Here is a 16481-nt window from a genome sequence, read left to right on the forward strand (position 1 = left end):
AAACCCTGGATTGCCATCTCCCAAGGTCAGGTCCCCCATCTCTCCCCATTCTCCTGTTACCCTGAGCATGAGGGTTGGGGTGGAGGGAAGAAGTAAATTTCACCCCAGAAGTCAGTCTAATTTATGAAAGTAGATGGAGGAGCTGAACGATGTCCCACAGGAAGAAGGGACTGGATGCTGTTACTTCTGGGTCTGGGGGAGATGGGGACTGAGGGACCAGACTCCAGGGTCTGAGGAGGAAGGAGCTGGAGGCCTGGACTCTTGGGTCGGAGAGAGTAGGGGGCTGGGGGAGAAGGGGCCTGGGGGGTGAGATTTCTATGTCTGAGGGAGGATGAGATCGGGACCTGAAGCAGGAGGGAGGTGGGCTCCGGGAAGTGTCCCAGGCCCAGGGTTCCTAGGGATCCGAGGTGGGAAGCCGTGGGGACGCCCGGGATGGGAGGAGGTAGGGGCCGGGCCGCAGTAACAAAGGCCTCTCCCTCCAACAAGCAACCCCCCTCGGCCCCGCCTCCCCGGCCCCCCGCCTCCCCTGATTGGTCGGCCTTCCTGCCCGTCAGCGCCGCCCCCTCCCCGGGTCTGCTGCAGCTCCGGCCGCCTCGTCGCGCCCCCCCAGCCCCCTCCCCCCGCCCCCGCCGCCCCCCGGGCCGGTGCAGCCGCAGGCGGGGTCCCCCTCCCCCTTCCCCTCTCCCCCCAGGCCTCGCGCGCCCCGGACCGGCCCCCCCTTTCCCCTCCCCCTTCGCGCCGCCGCTGCCGCGATGCCCCCCCCTGCGCCCGGGGCCCGGCTCCGGCTTCTCGCCGCCGCCGCCCTGGCCGGCCTGGCCGTCATCAGCCGAGGTACCGCAGCGCCGGGGGCGGGGGGACTCGTCCTGGACTCCAGGGTCCCGGGCGGGGATTGGGGGCGGTGAGGGGGGCTGCATCTCAGGGCGGAGAAGGGGAGGCCCCCGGTCGCCGAGGTCTGGGCCCGGGGGCGGGGGCCGCATCCCCCACCTGGGAAGGGGGAACTCGGACATCTGGATCCATGCCCGGGGGCGGGGGTCCCCGTCCTGGGGCCTGAGCCTGGGCCTAGGGGCGGAGGTCTGCTTCTCCGGGCAGGAGAGAGAGGGTCGTGGACCCCTGGTCCCGGCCTGGGGGCGGGAGGCTGCGGCTCCGGGTCGGGGAGGGAGATCAGACACGAAAGTAAGGGTCTCTGAGCAGGATCTCTGAACTGAGTTGGGGGGAGATAGGGGAGCTGCCCCGTCCGGGGTCTTCATCTCTACGAGGAGAGGGTCCCCTTGGGGGTCCTGGCCTGAGGGCTGGGGTAGGTGTTTCTGAGCAGAGGTGGGGGGATGGTATCTTCCCAGGATCAGTAAGAGGAGGGGGCAGAGGTGTCTGTGGACCTCCGTCCCAGGGCCAGGAAAAGAAGGGGGTGGGGTCTGGTTTCCCACCTGGTAAGGGGCTGAAATCCCCAGCTGGGTCGTCTAGGTTGGAAGAAAGTGTTAGTATTTGGAGTGTTGCCGTTATGTGTGGGAGAATGAAAGAAGGCAAGAAGTTGGGGTGCTGGGCTGGGAACTCAGACATGGAACGCTCTGGCTGAATATTTGGTTTGGGGTAGGATGGAGGGTGAGAGACGGGGGCTGATTGAGAAGGGAGGGAAGGAAAGGGTTAACATGGGGTCAGAGGGTTAATCTCAGCCCTCCCAGTGGGGAAGGGGGCCTGGGAGTTGGTCTCCACAGAGCAGGAAGAGGAGAAGGGAAAGTGGGGGGCTCAGGTGGTGAACCTGGCAGTCTCTGTCAATAGGATGTAGAACTGGATCTCGGATCTCCCCATCGGGCTGGCATCCTGGGGTCCAGGAGATGCTCCTTAAGGAGGGGAGGGGAGAGCAAGAAGGCAGGAGGCAGGGAACAGAGCTAATTCAAGGCTTCTGGAGGATCCCCCCAGGCCCTGCCCTAACACAAGATCACAGAGTCAGGGACACACCGTCAGAGACAGTCTCAGCCAGACAGCTGCTCTCAGCTTCCCGCCCACACACAGCAGTCAGGCATAGTCATATAAACACCCATCACCAAGTCCAACCTGGAGCCAGCCACACCTGCAGCCGCCCACAGTCGCACACACTCAGCCCAGTGTAGGTAGGATGCTGGGCTGGGCCACAGAGGGCCGGAGGGTCCCTACCTCACTGGTGCAGAGGTCTGAGGAACCCTCCCACCTGACCTGTCTGAATCACTGTCTGACTTTCTACCAACCTGTCTGTGTCTCTCTATCACTTGCCTCTTTAAGTCTTTCTCAAGTCTCAGCCATTTCTGGGGTTCCCTAGCCCTGGGTGACATCCTATTTGTCTCTGTCTTTGGTCCCTGCCTGTCCCTCCCTGCTGGGCTCAGCACAATTTCATATCTGTCCCTCCCTCCCTGACTCTGGAAGTGTTCCTCCTTGTCACACCACGTGTCTCTTAGGGGAGCCAGGAGGTGGTCTGTGACCTAGGTCAAGTCCTTTCCCACCTCTGGACCTTTTGTCCCCCATCTGAGAACTACACGCAAGAGGGATGGGACAGGGGTGAACAAAGACAGGATTAGGATGGCAGAAAGATAACCGCACCCTCCCACCACCCCCTGACTGTTAGGGCTGCCTGAGAAAAAGCCCGTGGAGGAGGTACCAGATTGCCTCTCTTCCCGTTGATTCATTTGACGTGTTCCACATTAGGGGGGGATGCGTACAGGTGAACCAGCCACGTCAGGTCTGCGCGAGAGCAAACCCCACCGCGTCCCACCCCCACCCTCCCCAAACCCACTGTCACAAGAGAGAGAGCGAGGGGTTCACAGCCGGGAGCACGGCCTCCCCAGCCTTCTCTCACTTACACAGTCAGACGCGCAGAGTTCAACATCTGTGAGGGGGGTTGTTGGTGTATTTCCCAAGATAGAAACAAAATAAAGCCATTTCCCTGCAACTGGCTTTTTTCCCACTTAAACTCTACCTCCCCGGCATCTGTAGAGATTGTTCTAGCTTTACTTTTTTTTTTTACTAAATTCTTTATGCCCACGCACATACACACACACACACCTATATATATCCACTTACAAAAGTCGCTGCAGCAGGGGATTTGGGGGCAGTTCCTCTGTCGTGTTAGACGGAGTGGGGGCAGAGTGAACTGGGCATGGGGACCTGCTGCCCCCGCCAGGCACCCGAATTTGCCTGGACTGAGGACTCTGCCTCACTGTGGGCTCATTTAACACGTATTTACTGAGCACACAGTCGCTGTTCCAGGCACTGGGGATCTATAAACACAGCAGCGAGGGAGCCAGATGAAGTCCCTGCCCTCACGGAGTTTACGTCCTAGTGGGATGGAGAGAGATAAAACTAGAACAAAACCTAACAACAAGCAAGTAGGTAAACAGGTAATTTCAGAGAAGATACGTAACGCCGAGAACGTGAGAATGACTCGGCAGACGAGTTGGCCTTGTGAGCGCAGGTGGTGTCTGAACAGCTGAGTGGAGGTCAGACCGAGAGGGGAGACATCGGCCCTGGAAAGATCCCAAGGGAACAGCAGAGGCAAAGGCCCTGAGGTGGGAACCAGCAGGAAGGAATGGCCAGCGTGTGGAAAGTTCCAGGATTCTAGGCTTAGCATCCTGATTCAGGGCATCTGGGATAAGAAGGACTTCCGAGGTCAGCAAAGAGGAAGAGGGGTCTGGGGGTTCCTCAGTGGGAGTTAGACCAGGCCCGGCCCCTTCTCACAGCCCTTCTAAGCCAGAGCCACACGCACCCCCCACCCCCCTCCATCCAGTGACACTTCCACCCCCAGCTCCCTGAGCGCCCGCCAGTGGCTCAGATACATTCTCCATCTGTGGGTTCTAGGGTGGTGGAATCCAAGCACTCCCCACCCCATTGGAGGGTCCCAGCTTCACCTGAGTTCCTTTGAGGGGCATCCTTGTCTACGACTCAGGGTCACTCAGGTGGCTAGAAATCCCCTCCTCTCAAGAGAAGGGAACTCACCCACTGCGACCTTCAGTCCTTGGTTTATCAAACAGGTGTGAGGGCTGCCAGTCTGGACTGGCAGAGACCCAGGTGGTCCCTCCAGTCACCACTGGATCTCCCCCCCACCCCTGCCCACAGCCTGCCACCTGCCACATAACTGGCCAATCAGCCAACACACAGAGCTGTTTGAACCCATTGCTTGGGTGACTTTTCATCCTCCACGATGACTGTCCCTGGTTTACAGGTGGGGAAACTGAGTCCCAGTGAGGGGGAGTAACTTGTGCAACTCGGCAGCCCAGCTGGGGTTTGAACCCAGGCAGCCCGGCTCCCCGGGTCATTCTTTTCACAGCCTGCTTCTGCTGGCTTGGCGGTGGGCACAGCAGATGTTGACGGGGCATCTGTACGAGAGTCGGCGACTCAGGGGTGGGTGCTGGGCAGAGAGCAACCCACAACCCGGACCTGCCTTGCTCTCCCCCTCCCCCCAGCCCCCGGGGACCAACACCGAACCAGGGATAACAATAGCTGTTTACTTAAAAAGAAGGTGCTGTTAGGATCACCTAGCATTTACTGGACCCTTTCTGCATGCTAAGCGCTGAGCTAAATGTTTTGTTTGCATGTTCTCCTGGAATCCCTGACAAAGACCCTCAGAGGGAAGAGCTATTACTTTTCTCCTTTCTGCAATACAGTTGGGGAAACTGAGGCTCAGACTGGCTGGAGATCACCCTGCTGGGAAAGGGTGGGGCAGACGTATGATCTCTCAGCCTAGGCTTCTCGGGGCTTTCCCACCCAGTCTCTAGAGACCATCAATTACTTCTACAAACAGTTCTCTGCTCAGAGCTAAGCCCAGCTTTGGGGGACACAGCCAAGATTCCAGGCCCTCGGGGAGCTCCTGATCAGGTAGAGGAGACACCCTGGACACTGTCCCAGCTGAGTCAGAGGGTACCTAGTAGAGAAAGTGGAGACTCTGTCTTGAAGAGTACTCCTGGAGGAGGGGGCATTTGATTTGAGGTTTTGAAGAATGAGTAGGAGCTCAAGAGTTGCAGAAGCATGTTGTAGGCACCCATTTACATCCATTCAAGGAATATTTCCCAAGGCCTTCTGGGCCAGGCCCTGTGGTTGGAGATGCTGGAGACACAGACCTGAGTCAGAGCTAGGCTCTGCCCTCAAGAAACTTCTAGTCAGATGGGGAGACAGACACAGACAGTCAACACAGTGTGATCAGAGCTCTAATGGAGGTAGTTCAGGCATTGTGGGAACACAGACCAGGGATGGAGGTTATAGGGAGCCTGAGTTTTCCAAGCAGAATTCCTACAGAATGCACTTCATGTGCACCAGCTTGTTTATTTATACATTAAACACCTCTTGAGGCCACCTGTGGGCCAAGCCTTGAGCCCAGTGATGCTGGGACCCAGACGTGGGTCACACCCAAGCCCCACCCTGAGAGGATCCCATCTGGTGAGGGAAGCCAACCTGGACACAACCCTTGGTAATTGGGACTGAGACAGAGGGAGGGGCCGGGCCCAGGGGCAGAGAGGGTGATGTAATGGCTAACCTGACCCCTGCTCCATTTACTGAAGCCCAGAGAGGGGAAGGGACTTACCCAGGGTCACACAGCACAGACAGTCCTCCTGATCTTGATGTGTAGTAACTGTGCGAGAGACATGCAGGCCCATGACATCCAAATTTATAGACACAGAGACCAGGAATCAAAGACCCACTTGAGATAACTTCATCACTCATCTCCTGAGACTGCTCTCAGCCAGGGCCCAGCTGGGTGTGCTGGGGACACAGATGGTCTGAGCCTGGCCCTGCCCTGGAGGAGCAGGTGGGGGAGGCAGACGACTCCGATCCACGGTGCCCTGGGAGCAGAGTGGCAGCGCATATGGGCTCATACAGGCCGCCTCTCCTCTCCGCCACATGTGCATCAGGGGAGGGGAGGCAGGAAAGTGATGCCAGGCCGAGGGGCTGGGACTTCATCCTGAAGGCAGTGGGGGGCCACTGGAGGGGCAGGGGCCCACTTTGAGTGTTGGAGAGGTTCCCTGGCAAGGAGTGTGTGTCTGTCTGTCTTGGCTGTTTTTCTGTCTGTTGGGACATATGATTAAGATCCTACCTGCCTCTGTGAGGTCGACACCCCACCCCAGGGCCCTAGGCTGAGCTCTAGAGCCCCGGGTTCTGCCCTGAAGTTTTGAGGGGCACCTTGGACAGCTCCCTCTTCAACCCCAGACTGGGGTCATTCCCCTTAACCTCGGACAGTGGCTGTCACAGGGCTGGTGGGGAGACAGGCGGGGCAAGGCGGGGCTGGTGGTGATTTTGCCCCCTAGGAGGTATCTGGCAATGTCGGGGGTGGGGAGGTAATTAGGTTTATTTATTTATTTACTTATTTATTTTAATGGAGGCACTGTGGATTGCACCCAGGACCTCGTGAATGCTAAGCACGCCCTCTACCACGCAGCTATACCTACCCCACCCCCCCCACCCCCGTCCAGAGGCATTTTGGGTTGGGGGAGCTACTGGCATCTAGAGGGTGGAGGCCATGGATGCTGCCGAACATCCTAACACTGCACAAGACGACCCCACAAAGTAGAATCACCCGGCCCCAAGTGTCAGTGGTGCAGAGATGGAGAAACCTTGGTCTGGGATGTGTGTGACCAAGAGTATGACAAATACTGTGGGGCGTGTGTGTATGTGTGTGTGAATGTGGCTATGGCTGTGTGTGATCTGATCGTCGGTGACAGCATGCCTGCATGCGCCGGATTCTTGGCCCAGGGCGGTGGCGCCTTTGTATTTGAGAGGCTCTGCCCCTGTCACTGTTCCATTACACAACCTGGAGCTTCCTGCATGACTTTCCAGAGGGAGGGGGTGGGGACGAGTATGGCTCCTGGGCTGGTAGTGTCACTGTGACTGATTAGGCCAACGTGTGTGTGCGCGCGCGTAACCGTGTGTAGACTTTGCACCTGCGCGTGGGGGGCTGCTGGTGTCCGTGTAACCGTGTGGATCGGTTATATATGGTGGGTCGAGTCAGGATGCAATGGCGGCTGGGCCTGGAGCTGCCCCTCCTGTGGCTGATAGGAGTGCTTCTGGGAGAGAGCTGTCCTTTCTAACTGACCTTCTGCTGGGTGTGTGTCTCCGGCTGTGCGCCTCAGCGTGTGTGCTCCTGTCCCTCCGAGCAGGCCCTACCCGGTTCCTGTGACTGCTTGTGGGACTATTTCCTGACCCTGGGGCTGGCTCAGTGCATCTTTCCGGGACCCTAGTGACTGTGTGTGTGTGTGTGTGTGTGTGTGTGTGTGTGTGTGTGTGTGTGTGTGTGTGTGTGTGTGTGTGTGTGTGTCTGTCTGTCTGTCTGTCTGTCTGTCTGTCCTGGCCGTCCCCTCCTGTTACCGGGGTGTGTGTGTGTCATCCCCCCTCCGCACAGCGCAGGGAGAGCGAGTTCCTTCCCCACCTCCAGGGCTCTTCAAAGCGCAGGAGGGACTCTGGCCCGGCTGCAGGGCCCGGCCCCCAACCCCAGGGCCTGGCGAGCCCACTGCACTGGCTCTGCCCCCGCCCCGTCCTGTGGAGCTGCTGATGGAGAGGGCCTCCGGGAGTCATTGGGGCGGCACGGGCAATTAATTCATTAGATTAATTAGCTCCTCATCCTGGGGCGGGGCACCAGGGCAGCCCTGGATGGGGCCCTCCCTCCCCAGGCGCCCAAGGTCACCTGGCCTCCGCCGCCTCTCCCCCTCCTGATGCTGTCTCCATCCGCTGCCTCTGCGTGCCCAGCCCCCACTCCTTGGCCCCGGTCCAGCCGCTGGCCACGGTCCACAGAGAGATGAATGGGTGGGGGTGGGGGCTCTGCCAGGCGCTGGGGTGCGCAGGCAGGCGTGGGCAGGCGCCCGCCAGAGCGTGCCCCGCTGGGCATGGGCACACCGGGGTGTCTGCGTAGATGCGGGGGTCTGCGGAGGCTTGCGTGCGGCTGTACACCAGGCCCAAGGGCAGACTGTGCGTCTGTGATAGACGTGTGTCTGCGTGGATGTACGCAGACATCTGTGTTCCTGCGCGTGCTTGCATACGTGTGTCTGTAGGTCTGTGTAGACATATGTGGGTGTTGAGTATCTGCGAGGCGCTGGCGCTGCGTGTCTTTCCATGTATTTCTGAATTCAGGCCTATAATGTGTGTACAGAGTGCACATGTCTGTTACACACGTACATGTGTCTGTGTATATAGGTACCTACATACCCATGAGTCTGAATACATGTGTGTGCGCCCGTCTACGTGTGTATCTGTGCGTGTATACGTGTGTATCTTCATATGTGTATCTATCTGTAGATTTTTTTTTATTTTTAGTGGGGGAGGTGATTAAGTTTATTTATTTGTTAATGGAGGTACTGGGATGAAACCCAAGACCTGGTCCATGCTAAGCACGCGCTCTACCACTGAGCCCTGCCCTCCTCCCCATCTGTGGATTCTTGAATCTGTGTGTGTGTGTGTCTGTACACTGCTTGTGAACATGTCTGTGTGTGCCCGTGTGTTCCCATGTGCGGGTGTGTCGGTGTCCATGTGTATCTGTCTGTGTGTATCTGTGTGCATGTGTGCCTTTGCATTTCTGTAATTGTGAATCTGTGCATCCGTCGGTGTGGGTGTCTGTACACAGCCTCTGTGAATGCGTGCATTGAGTACTGGTGCTCTTGTGTCAGTGCGCACACACACTTGTGCTTGTGTGCTGGGGTTGGCTGTTGTCTCCGTGTCTCTGGAGGAATGTAGGTTTTGTGTGTCTGGGCGGTGTAGGCTTGTGGGAAGGTACTGGTTGCGTGTGTTGGCTCTGAGTGTGTCTGCTGTGTGCATCTCCGGAAGCATCGGGGGGTGGGGGGAGGGTATAGCTCAGTGGTAGAGCGCATGCTTAGCATGCCCGAGGTCCTGGGTTCAACCCCCAGTCCCTCCATCAAAAAGAATAAATTAATTAATTAATAATCTTAATTACCTTCCCCCCCCCAAAAAACAGAAAGAGAAACATAAGTGAACATGTGTGCCAGTGTGTGTGTGTGTGTGTGTGTATGTGTACTGTCCCTGCTGAGCTGAGCCACTCCCCCTTCTGCAGGGCTGCTCTCCCAGAGCCTGGAGTTCAGCTCGCCAGCAGACAACTACACGGTGTGTGAAGGTGACAACGCCACCCTCAGGTACAGGACTCGGAGGGGGCTGCCCCCTCACCTTTCTTAGGGGTAAATGGTCCTGACTTGCAGGCACAGCCCATACCTCCCCCATCCGGAGAGAGGCCATTGGGGCAGAAACTCTGGGCCCACCTCCACCCATGGGCCTCAGTGTCCCCATCTGTCAAGTGGGCAGGAGAATGGTCACCACCGAGTGAGTTGTTGTGAAGATTCAAGTCTATGCACACACCCTGAGCTCAGACAGCGTGGCCCACTGTGAGAGCCAGGATCACGTTGTCCCAGGCTCGGCCCCTCCCCACTCTGGGTCCCTGTCCCCCCCCACCCCCGGGTCTCTGTCCTGTCTCTGGGTTCCTCATCACTCTGCATCTCTGTCCCTCTCCCCCAGACTTTCTCTCCCCTCTCTTCTCTGACACACAACAATCACTCAATAACCATCAGCTGCTATTCTGTTGTACACGAGCTCACAACTGTCCATCCCTGAGGTTCAGTTTGCCCACCTGGAAAGTGGGCACAGTCACCCCTGCCTTCGAGGACTGCCATGGGAACTGGAGATGCGACAGGCCTTCCTCTCCCCCAACTCCAAGCCCCTGAGATGGGGGACCCTGGAGGGCCAGGCAGGTGTGGGGGAGGGAAGAACCGCCCTGCCCTCGTCCTCCCCGCCAGCTGCTTCATCGATGAGCATGTGACCCGAGTGGCCTGGCTGAACCGCTCCAACATCCTGTACGCGGGCAACGATCGCTGGACCAGCGACCCACGGGTGCGGCTGCTCACCAACACGCCGGAGGAGTTCTCCATCCTCATCACCCAGGTGGGGCTGGGCGATGAGGGCCTCTACACCTGCTCCTTCCAGACCCGCCACCAGCCGTACACCACTCAGGTCTACCTCATCGTCCACGGTGAGCCCTCGGCTGGGGCCCCAGAGAGTCAGGGAGGGGAAAGCAGGTGGCGGATGCAGGGGAGAGGGGACCCTCATGTCCTCGCAGATCCCAGGGATGCAGCCGTGGGAAGGCAGACACACATCCTCCCTCACAGATTCCAGCCAAGCAGAGGAAGGGGAAGTCATGGACAGCTTCTAGTGCAGGAGAGCGATGGGGGCGAGGGGGCATGCGGAGGAAGACCGCATCCATTCTCTCAGCCCTGTTTATTGAGCACCTACTATGTGCAGGCATTGCTCCACGCACTGGGGACAGAGAAGGAGCCAGGCAGGCTGTCGCTGCCCCTCTGGAGGTGTCTTTTCAAGGAGAGGTGGCTTCCCAGACATAATGTCTGAGCTGAGACCTTCAGCTGGGTGCAGGGCTGGTCCCAGAAAAGGAACAGCACGTGCCAGATCAGATGCAGCAGAATTCAGAGCAGGAGAGGTGGGGCTGGAGAGATCCATGGAGGGGGCAGGAGGCTGCTTCGCATGGCATCAGAGGTGGTCTGGAGGACAGGGAGCACTTGGAGAGACAGGACCCCAGAGACAGCCCAGCAGGGCCACGACCAGTCCTGACTTGGGAGCCAGATCCCCTGGTTTCCAACCTCGCCGCTACCACCCACCGGCTGAGGGACCTTGAGCAAGCCGGACTGACTCAGACGCCTCATCTGCAAAACAGAGATGACGTTGTCATGTATCAAATCCAAGACATCGTCAATTGGAAGGGGCACCTTTATTTTATACCCTGCTGGAAGAGGGGGTAAAACCTGCCTATTAAATTCTGGTGTCCTACCTCGTAAGGCCTTCCTGATGGGAGAAATCTTCAAATGGGACACGGGGTCGAGGTGGAGAACACCCCCCTGTGTTAGAATTGATGACTATAGCAATGTCTACCCCAGAGGGGTGGTTTAACAAGTTAATCTTTATAAAACACTTAGAACAGGGTGAGCTTACACCCAGAAGCAGAATATAAGCATTAATTAAATAAATTAATTTTAGTGATTTTTTTAAAAAATAATAATTAATACATAAATGCAAATAGAGACTGGAAAGGAGGACTTCAGGCCAGAAGATAGAAGAGAGAAACCAAGTTAGGAGGAAGGTGGAGAAAGACAAGAGACTGAGAAAGAGAGAGGAAAACACAGGAGCAGCAGCTGGAGAAGGAGCCAGGCCCAGAGGGAAGGGAGGACACAGAGGGAATCTTACAGAAAGACAGGAAATGCCGGGGACTCCCGGGTCGGGGGGGGGGGAGGAGGGGCTGGGGCCTGGATCCTGGGTCCCGGGGCCCACACCCAGCCTCTCACTCACCTTCCCTGCAGTCCCCGCCCGCATCGTGAATATCTCTTCGCCCGTGACGGTGAATGAGGGGAGCAATGTGAACCTGCTCTGCCTGGCTGTGGGGCGGCCGGAGCCCACGGTCACCTGGAGGCAGCTCCGAGGTGAGGACCCACCCCTGGCCGAGAGCCTCTTCCCCTTCTCCACCAGCTGGGCCCCCAGTTATCCCTCTCTCTTGATCCCTCCCCAACTCTGGTGACGACGGGTTTTCTCCTCCCACCCTGGTCCTGTTATTTCACCCGCAGCCCCCCAGAACCTTAGAGCCGTCCCCACTTGCCATCCCAGGCCTGGATGATTTCCTCCAAATCGCCTGCGAGATCCCAGCTTGCCACGCATCCCTGTCCCCAGTATCTCCAGTCTCTTCCCCACCAGTTCACAGGATTCTCCTGGACTCAGACCCCTACCTACTAGGTGGCCAGAGCCTTCAGCCCCGGCCCACGGTCTCCTCTCCTGCTCACATCACTACACCTCTACTGGATGCCTTTAGAGCAGCAGTTCTCAAAGTGTGGTCCCCAGACTGGCATCACCTGGAAACCTGCCGGAAATGCACATCTTGGGCCCATCCCCAGCTTAATGAGTCAGAACCCCACCACTACCACCACAATCTGTTTTAGTAAGCCCTTTGAATAATTCTTATGGTAGAGCTGAGAACCACAGCTGTCCCAAAACAGTGCCATCATCCATCGCCCCTTTTACCTGGATCTCCACCACTAGTTCCCAGATCCCTAAATCCTCACTCACAGGGTCTTTGGAGACCAACCGTGCCAATCACTAGATCCTCTGGGACCCAGAACCCAATAACTAGGTTTCAGATCCCTGGATCCTCGCCTACCAGTTCATGTAAGCCCCAAGGTCCTGGTCTTGATATCCTGGTTCCCTGGATGTTCTGAGTCTCGAAGGGTCATCTGAGCCAGTGCTCTGGCATAAGACCCCAGATACCTGGATTGCTGTCCCCAGTCACCAGATCCTGATTCCTTGGACCCCAAGAGCTAGATCACAGAACTCTAGAGCCTCCCCCATTGGGTCTGTATTTTCTGGATCTTTATGAATCTTTCTGAGCTTCAAGATCCTAGGATCCTCCCCACTGGGTCCTGTGAGCCCCATGATCTGAGTTATGGACTCCCAGATCACTGAATCCCCTGAGCTCCCCAAGTTCTATGACCCTCACCACTGGGTTCTAGTTACTTGGCCCCAGATCCCCACACCCTGCCCCACCCCTACCAGGAGATCCTGGGCCCCGCTAGCCCCCTCCCCACTCCTACTGAGCCGGGCACTCCAGGCCCTGCGGTGTCCGCCCCGCTGATGTGTGTCCGTGTTGTGCCCGTGTTGTCCCGTGTTAAGTGTTTGTGTCTGGCCCTGCCCCTCCCCTTCCCTCCCTCAACAGACGGCTTCACCTCCGAGGGGGAGATCCTTGAGATTTCCGACATCCAACGGGGCCAAGCCGGAGAATACGAGTGCGTGACTCACAACGGGGTGAACTCTGCACCCGACAGTCGCCGCGTGCTGGTCACAGTCAACTGTGAGGCCCCCTCCATCCCACCCCCGGGCACTGGGCACCAAAGGGGGGGGTGGGCCCTGGGTCCCTGGGGATGAAGGATATGAGAGAGAAGGAAGGGGGTGGGGTGGGTCTAAGGGACGAAAGGGTTTGGCCTAAGGAGGGGGTTGGAGATCTGGACTCCTGGGAAAGACGGAGGAGGGGACTGGGGGCGAGACCTTTTCGTCCCCACTGGGCTAGGAGAATTCGGTGACCCTGGTCCCCCTCCAGATCCTCCGACCATCACAGACGTGACCAGTGCCCGAACGGCCCTAGGCCGGGCCGCCCTCCTGCGCTGCGAAGCCATGGCCGTGCCTCCAGCGGATTTCCAGTGGTACAAGGATGACCGACTGTGAGGACAGCACCGGGGCGGGCCGTGGGGATGGTGGTGGTGGGGCCCTCAGTTCTTTGGACTGCAGGGAATGGGGCAGAGGGAGCAGAGTACTGGGTCCTGAGACCTGGGGGTCTAGTTTCTAGGTCTTGGGGTCCACTGGGCACCGGGAGACTGGGGTGACTTACTAAAAATTTGGGGTCCCAAGATGATAAATGTTGGAGCCCAGTCTCCTCCGGCTATTCAGGAAGAAGGTCTGGGGTCAGGGGTTGCTGTTGAGGATCTGGCCGAGAAGCTTTAGGGGACCCTTGGGACCTGGGTCCAGCGTGGCCTGGGAACCCCTAGACCTAGAGGTTGGGGGGTCACACACTGGGAGAGTCCAATGTCCCTGAGGGACTGCGGTGCCTGGAGAAGGGCGTCGGTGGGAGTGGCCCGTGATCCATGGGGAGCTAGAACAGGAGGCTAGAGATCGCTGGGGTAGGGGACAGAATGCAGGGTCTTCAGGGAATCGGGAACTGGGGAGCCTGATGGTCGCGGATGCGGGTGCAGGGCTGGTCTCTCCGCCTCGAGTGGGTCCCAGGCCGGGTCCTGCGGCCTGGTCCCTGACCCGGGTCCCTGGCAGGCTGAGCAGTGGCACGGCCGAGGGCCTGAAGGTGCAGACGGAGCGCACCCGCTCGATGCTTCTCTTCGCCAACGTGAGCGCCCGGCATTACGGCAACTACACGTGTCGCGCAGCCAACCGGCTGGGAATGTCCAGCGCCTCCATGCGGCTCCTGCGTGCGTCCCTGAGCGGCGGGCGGGGCGGGGCCGGGGAGGCGTGGGCGGGGCGGGAGCTGAATGGGCGGGGCCAGGGAGGTGGAGATGCAGAGACCGCCCCGAGAATGTCCTCGAACTTAGGAAAGATACGCGTGCTGAGACTCAGAAGCAGTGCGACTGAGCAAGAAGCCTATCCCTCTATCGATATTCACTGAGCGCCCACCTAGGGCTGGGCGTTGGGTGCTAGGGACCCAGCAATGCACAAAAGAGGCGAGCTCTGGGGACTCGCAGAGCTTGCTGTCCAGCAGCAGTAGAACAGCAATAAACAAGTAGACACAAATAAAATTAAAAGCAAACAAATCTATAAACACGTAACTAAGCAAAAATAATTTTAAATATCCATAAGGGCTACGAAAAAAATAAGTAATAGGATTGGGGGTGGTAGCATTAGATCAGATCATCAGAGAAAGCTTCCTGGAGGGGCTGATATCTGAACTGAGATCTCAATGGTCAGAGGAAGCCAGCCCTACCAAGATCTGTGGGAGGAGGTCTGCGGGCAGAAGGAACAGGGATCACAGATGCTAAGACTGAAACACTGAGTGGGAAGCCCAGAAAGTTCCCTAGGAGGCAGCCTCAGACAAGACCCTCGGAGACCAAAGCAGAGACAAGACTCCTGGGAGAGACACACATGGGGTTTCCCCTCTCCGGGCCTCCTCCCCTGACCCTCTTTCTCCCCCCAGGCCCAGGATCCCTGGAGAACTCGGCCCCGAGGCCCCCAGGGCCCCTGATCCTCCTCTCCGCCCTGGGCTGGCTGTGGTGGAGGATGTAGGGAGAACCGGTGCAGCTCGCCTCCCCCTGCGGGGGGCCTGCGGCCGAGAGCGAGAGGAAAAGGGGGAACAAGCGCTGTGGGTCTCGAGGAAACAGAAGAGCTCTCGGCCACTGAGGAAGAAGAGAGGAAAAGGAAGAGGAAGGGGAGGAGGAAAGATCTTTAGAGAACCCATCACTGTGAGGGATAACGCAAAATTATGCATCTTTCTACAGCCATTCTCGCCACTGTTCACCTTTCCGATTGTGACTCACCCCTGGCCACCCCACACCCCTCTCTTAGCTCAGGCTGTCAACTGGATCGTGCGTGTGTAGTGGGTGTGTGTGAGCGTAAGCCTGCACGTGTGTGTGCGCGCATGCGGGCGTGTGTGGACGGATGGGTGGGTGCGGAAGGGGGCGCAGCACTCTTCCTTCCCCAACACCCCCACATCCACTGCCCCCGTCCCTGCTGTCTCCCACTCTGGCTGGAGGTAGGTATGGGGGCTTCGTGGTAGAAGCCGTGAGGAGAGGTTTTCCAGGCTCCCTCCTTTCCCAATATATGCACGCACACCGCCCCTTCCCCTCCCTGTTGAAAGGCTGTCTCCTGGGCAGGTTGGGAGGGGGGGAGGGGCATCACTTTGTCAAGCTGTCATTCAGCCTTTATGAGAGGGTTGCGGGATCTCCATCTTGGCTTTGGGCCTCCCTGCTGTCAACCGCCAGCTGCCTGTAGCCAGAGGCCCCATTACCAGCTCAGCGGCCTGAGACCTTCCCACTTTCCCCGTCTCTGTCCACCCTGGACTTTCGGCCCCCTTCTGGGCCAATCGGTGCTTCCATCCAACTGTCAGGCTGGTGCCTGTTGTCACCTGCCTGTCTCAGTGCTTTGCCCTTCCTCAGCCCCACTCCCCTCGGCCACCTGCAGCGCCAACCAGCTGCCTTCAGCGCCCCTGCAGCCAACCCACAGGTGTGGGCTTACTGGTCTACCACTCCCTGGCCTCTCCACCAACCCAACCTCCTGAAGGTTGACCTGACCACCCTCACACACATTCAGACACACCCACAAAACCAGCGACTGTGACCAGCAATAGCCCCCTGGCTCCAGCTGTCCTGTAGTCAGTCGGTTCCCCCCAAGGATGGGCAACTGTTGTCAAGAAGGGGCTCTGAGGCTGTCACGTCAGCTCCGATTGTAGGAATACCCCACCCTGGCACAGCGCATCGCACCAAGTGGGGGAGAGAGGGGCGCCGCACAGACACCCCGAGCCCAGGCCAGGGTGCCGGGCTACCAGCTCCAACTCCCGGGAGACCCTCTATAAACACCCACCCTGAACTACACCACCCAGAGCTTGGGATAGGGAGAAAGGGTAGAGCAGGGGCAGGGGGGCAAGGGGCAGTGACTGTACCTCAGACGGGGGCGTGGGCCCCATCCCACATTGTCTTCCATTCCCAGGGTCCGGGGGACAGGGAGGGGAGGGGGAGGGACGCAAGGGAGGGGGCGGGGGGCCCTGGGGGCCGTGTGTTCCGATTCATGGGGAGTGTTGAGACCACCACACCAATAAACGCCTTTTTCCAAAGTCTCTGCCTGCAGGTGCCAATGTCATTAAGATATGGGTGAGTGGAGGGCAAGGGGTCGTGGTCCTTGGTGGTGCCACCCCAGCATCACTGCATCATTTCTACCCTCTTCTTTCTCTTTGGTAAATTTGGAATTGACCCACTTACAGAAGTGGCCCC

The 16481-nt window shown here is 58.4% G+C and overlaps 1 protein-coding gene across 1 annotated transcript; it reads left to right on the plus strand.

The window, feature by feature from the left end:
- Window positions 1-732: 732 nt before the first annotated feature.
- On the plus strand, window positions 733-16328 carry IGLON5 (IgLON family member 5). The gene is made up of 8 exons (XM_031457120.2): window positions 733-831; window positions 9014-9092; window positions 9747-9979; window positions 11316-11435; window positions 12716-12850; window positions 13097-13217; window positions 13819-13973; window positions 14693-16328. The coding sequence occupies exons 1-8, from the start codon at window positions 753-755 to the stop codon at window positions 14779-14781; spliced, it is 1011 nt and encodes a 336-aa protein (XP_031312980.2). The 5' UTR covers window positions 733-752; the 3' UTR covers window positions 14782-16328.
- Window positions 16329-16481: the final 153 nt, after the last annotated feature.

This window comes from Camelus dromedarius, chromosome 9 (genome assembly GCF_036321535.1).
Source record: "Camelus dromedarius isolate mCamDro1 chromosome 9, mCamDro1.pat, whole genome shotgun sequence".
NCBI lineage: Eukaryota > Metazoa > Chordata > Mammalia > Artiodactyla > Camelidae > Camelus > Camelus dromedarius.

What these genes read in the sequence shown, in the direction of transcription:
- IGLON5 (XM_031457120.2), top strand. Translation starts at nt 753, where the DNA reads ATGCCCCCCCCTGCGCCCGGGGCCCGGCTCCGGCTTCTCGCCGCCGCC. An exon ending in GGTCTACCTCATCGTCCACG is followed by an intron (nt 9,980 to 11,315) that starts GTGAGCCCTCGG and finishes CCTTCCCTGCAG; the next exon opens with TCCCCGCCCGCATCGTGAAT. An exon ending in TGGTACAAGGATGACCGACT is followed by an intron (nt 13,218 to 13,818) that starts GTGAGGACAGCA and finishes GGTCCCTGGCAG; the next exon opens with GCTGAGCAGTGGCACGGCCG.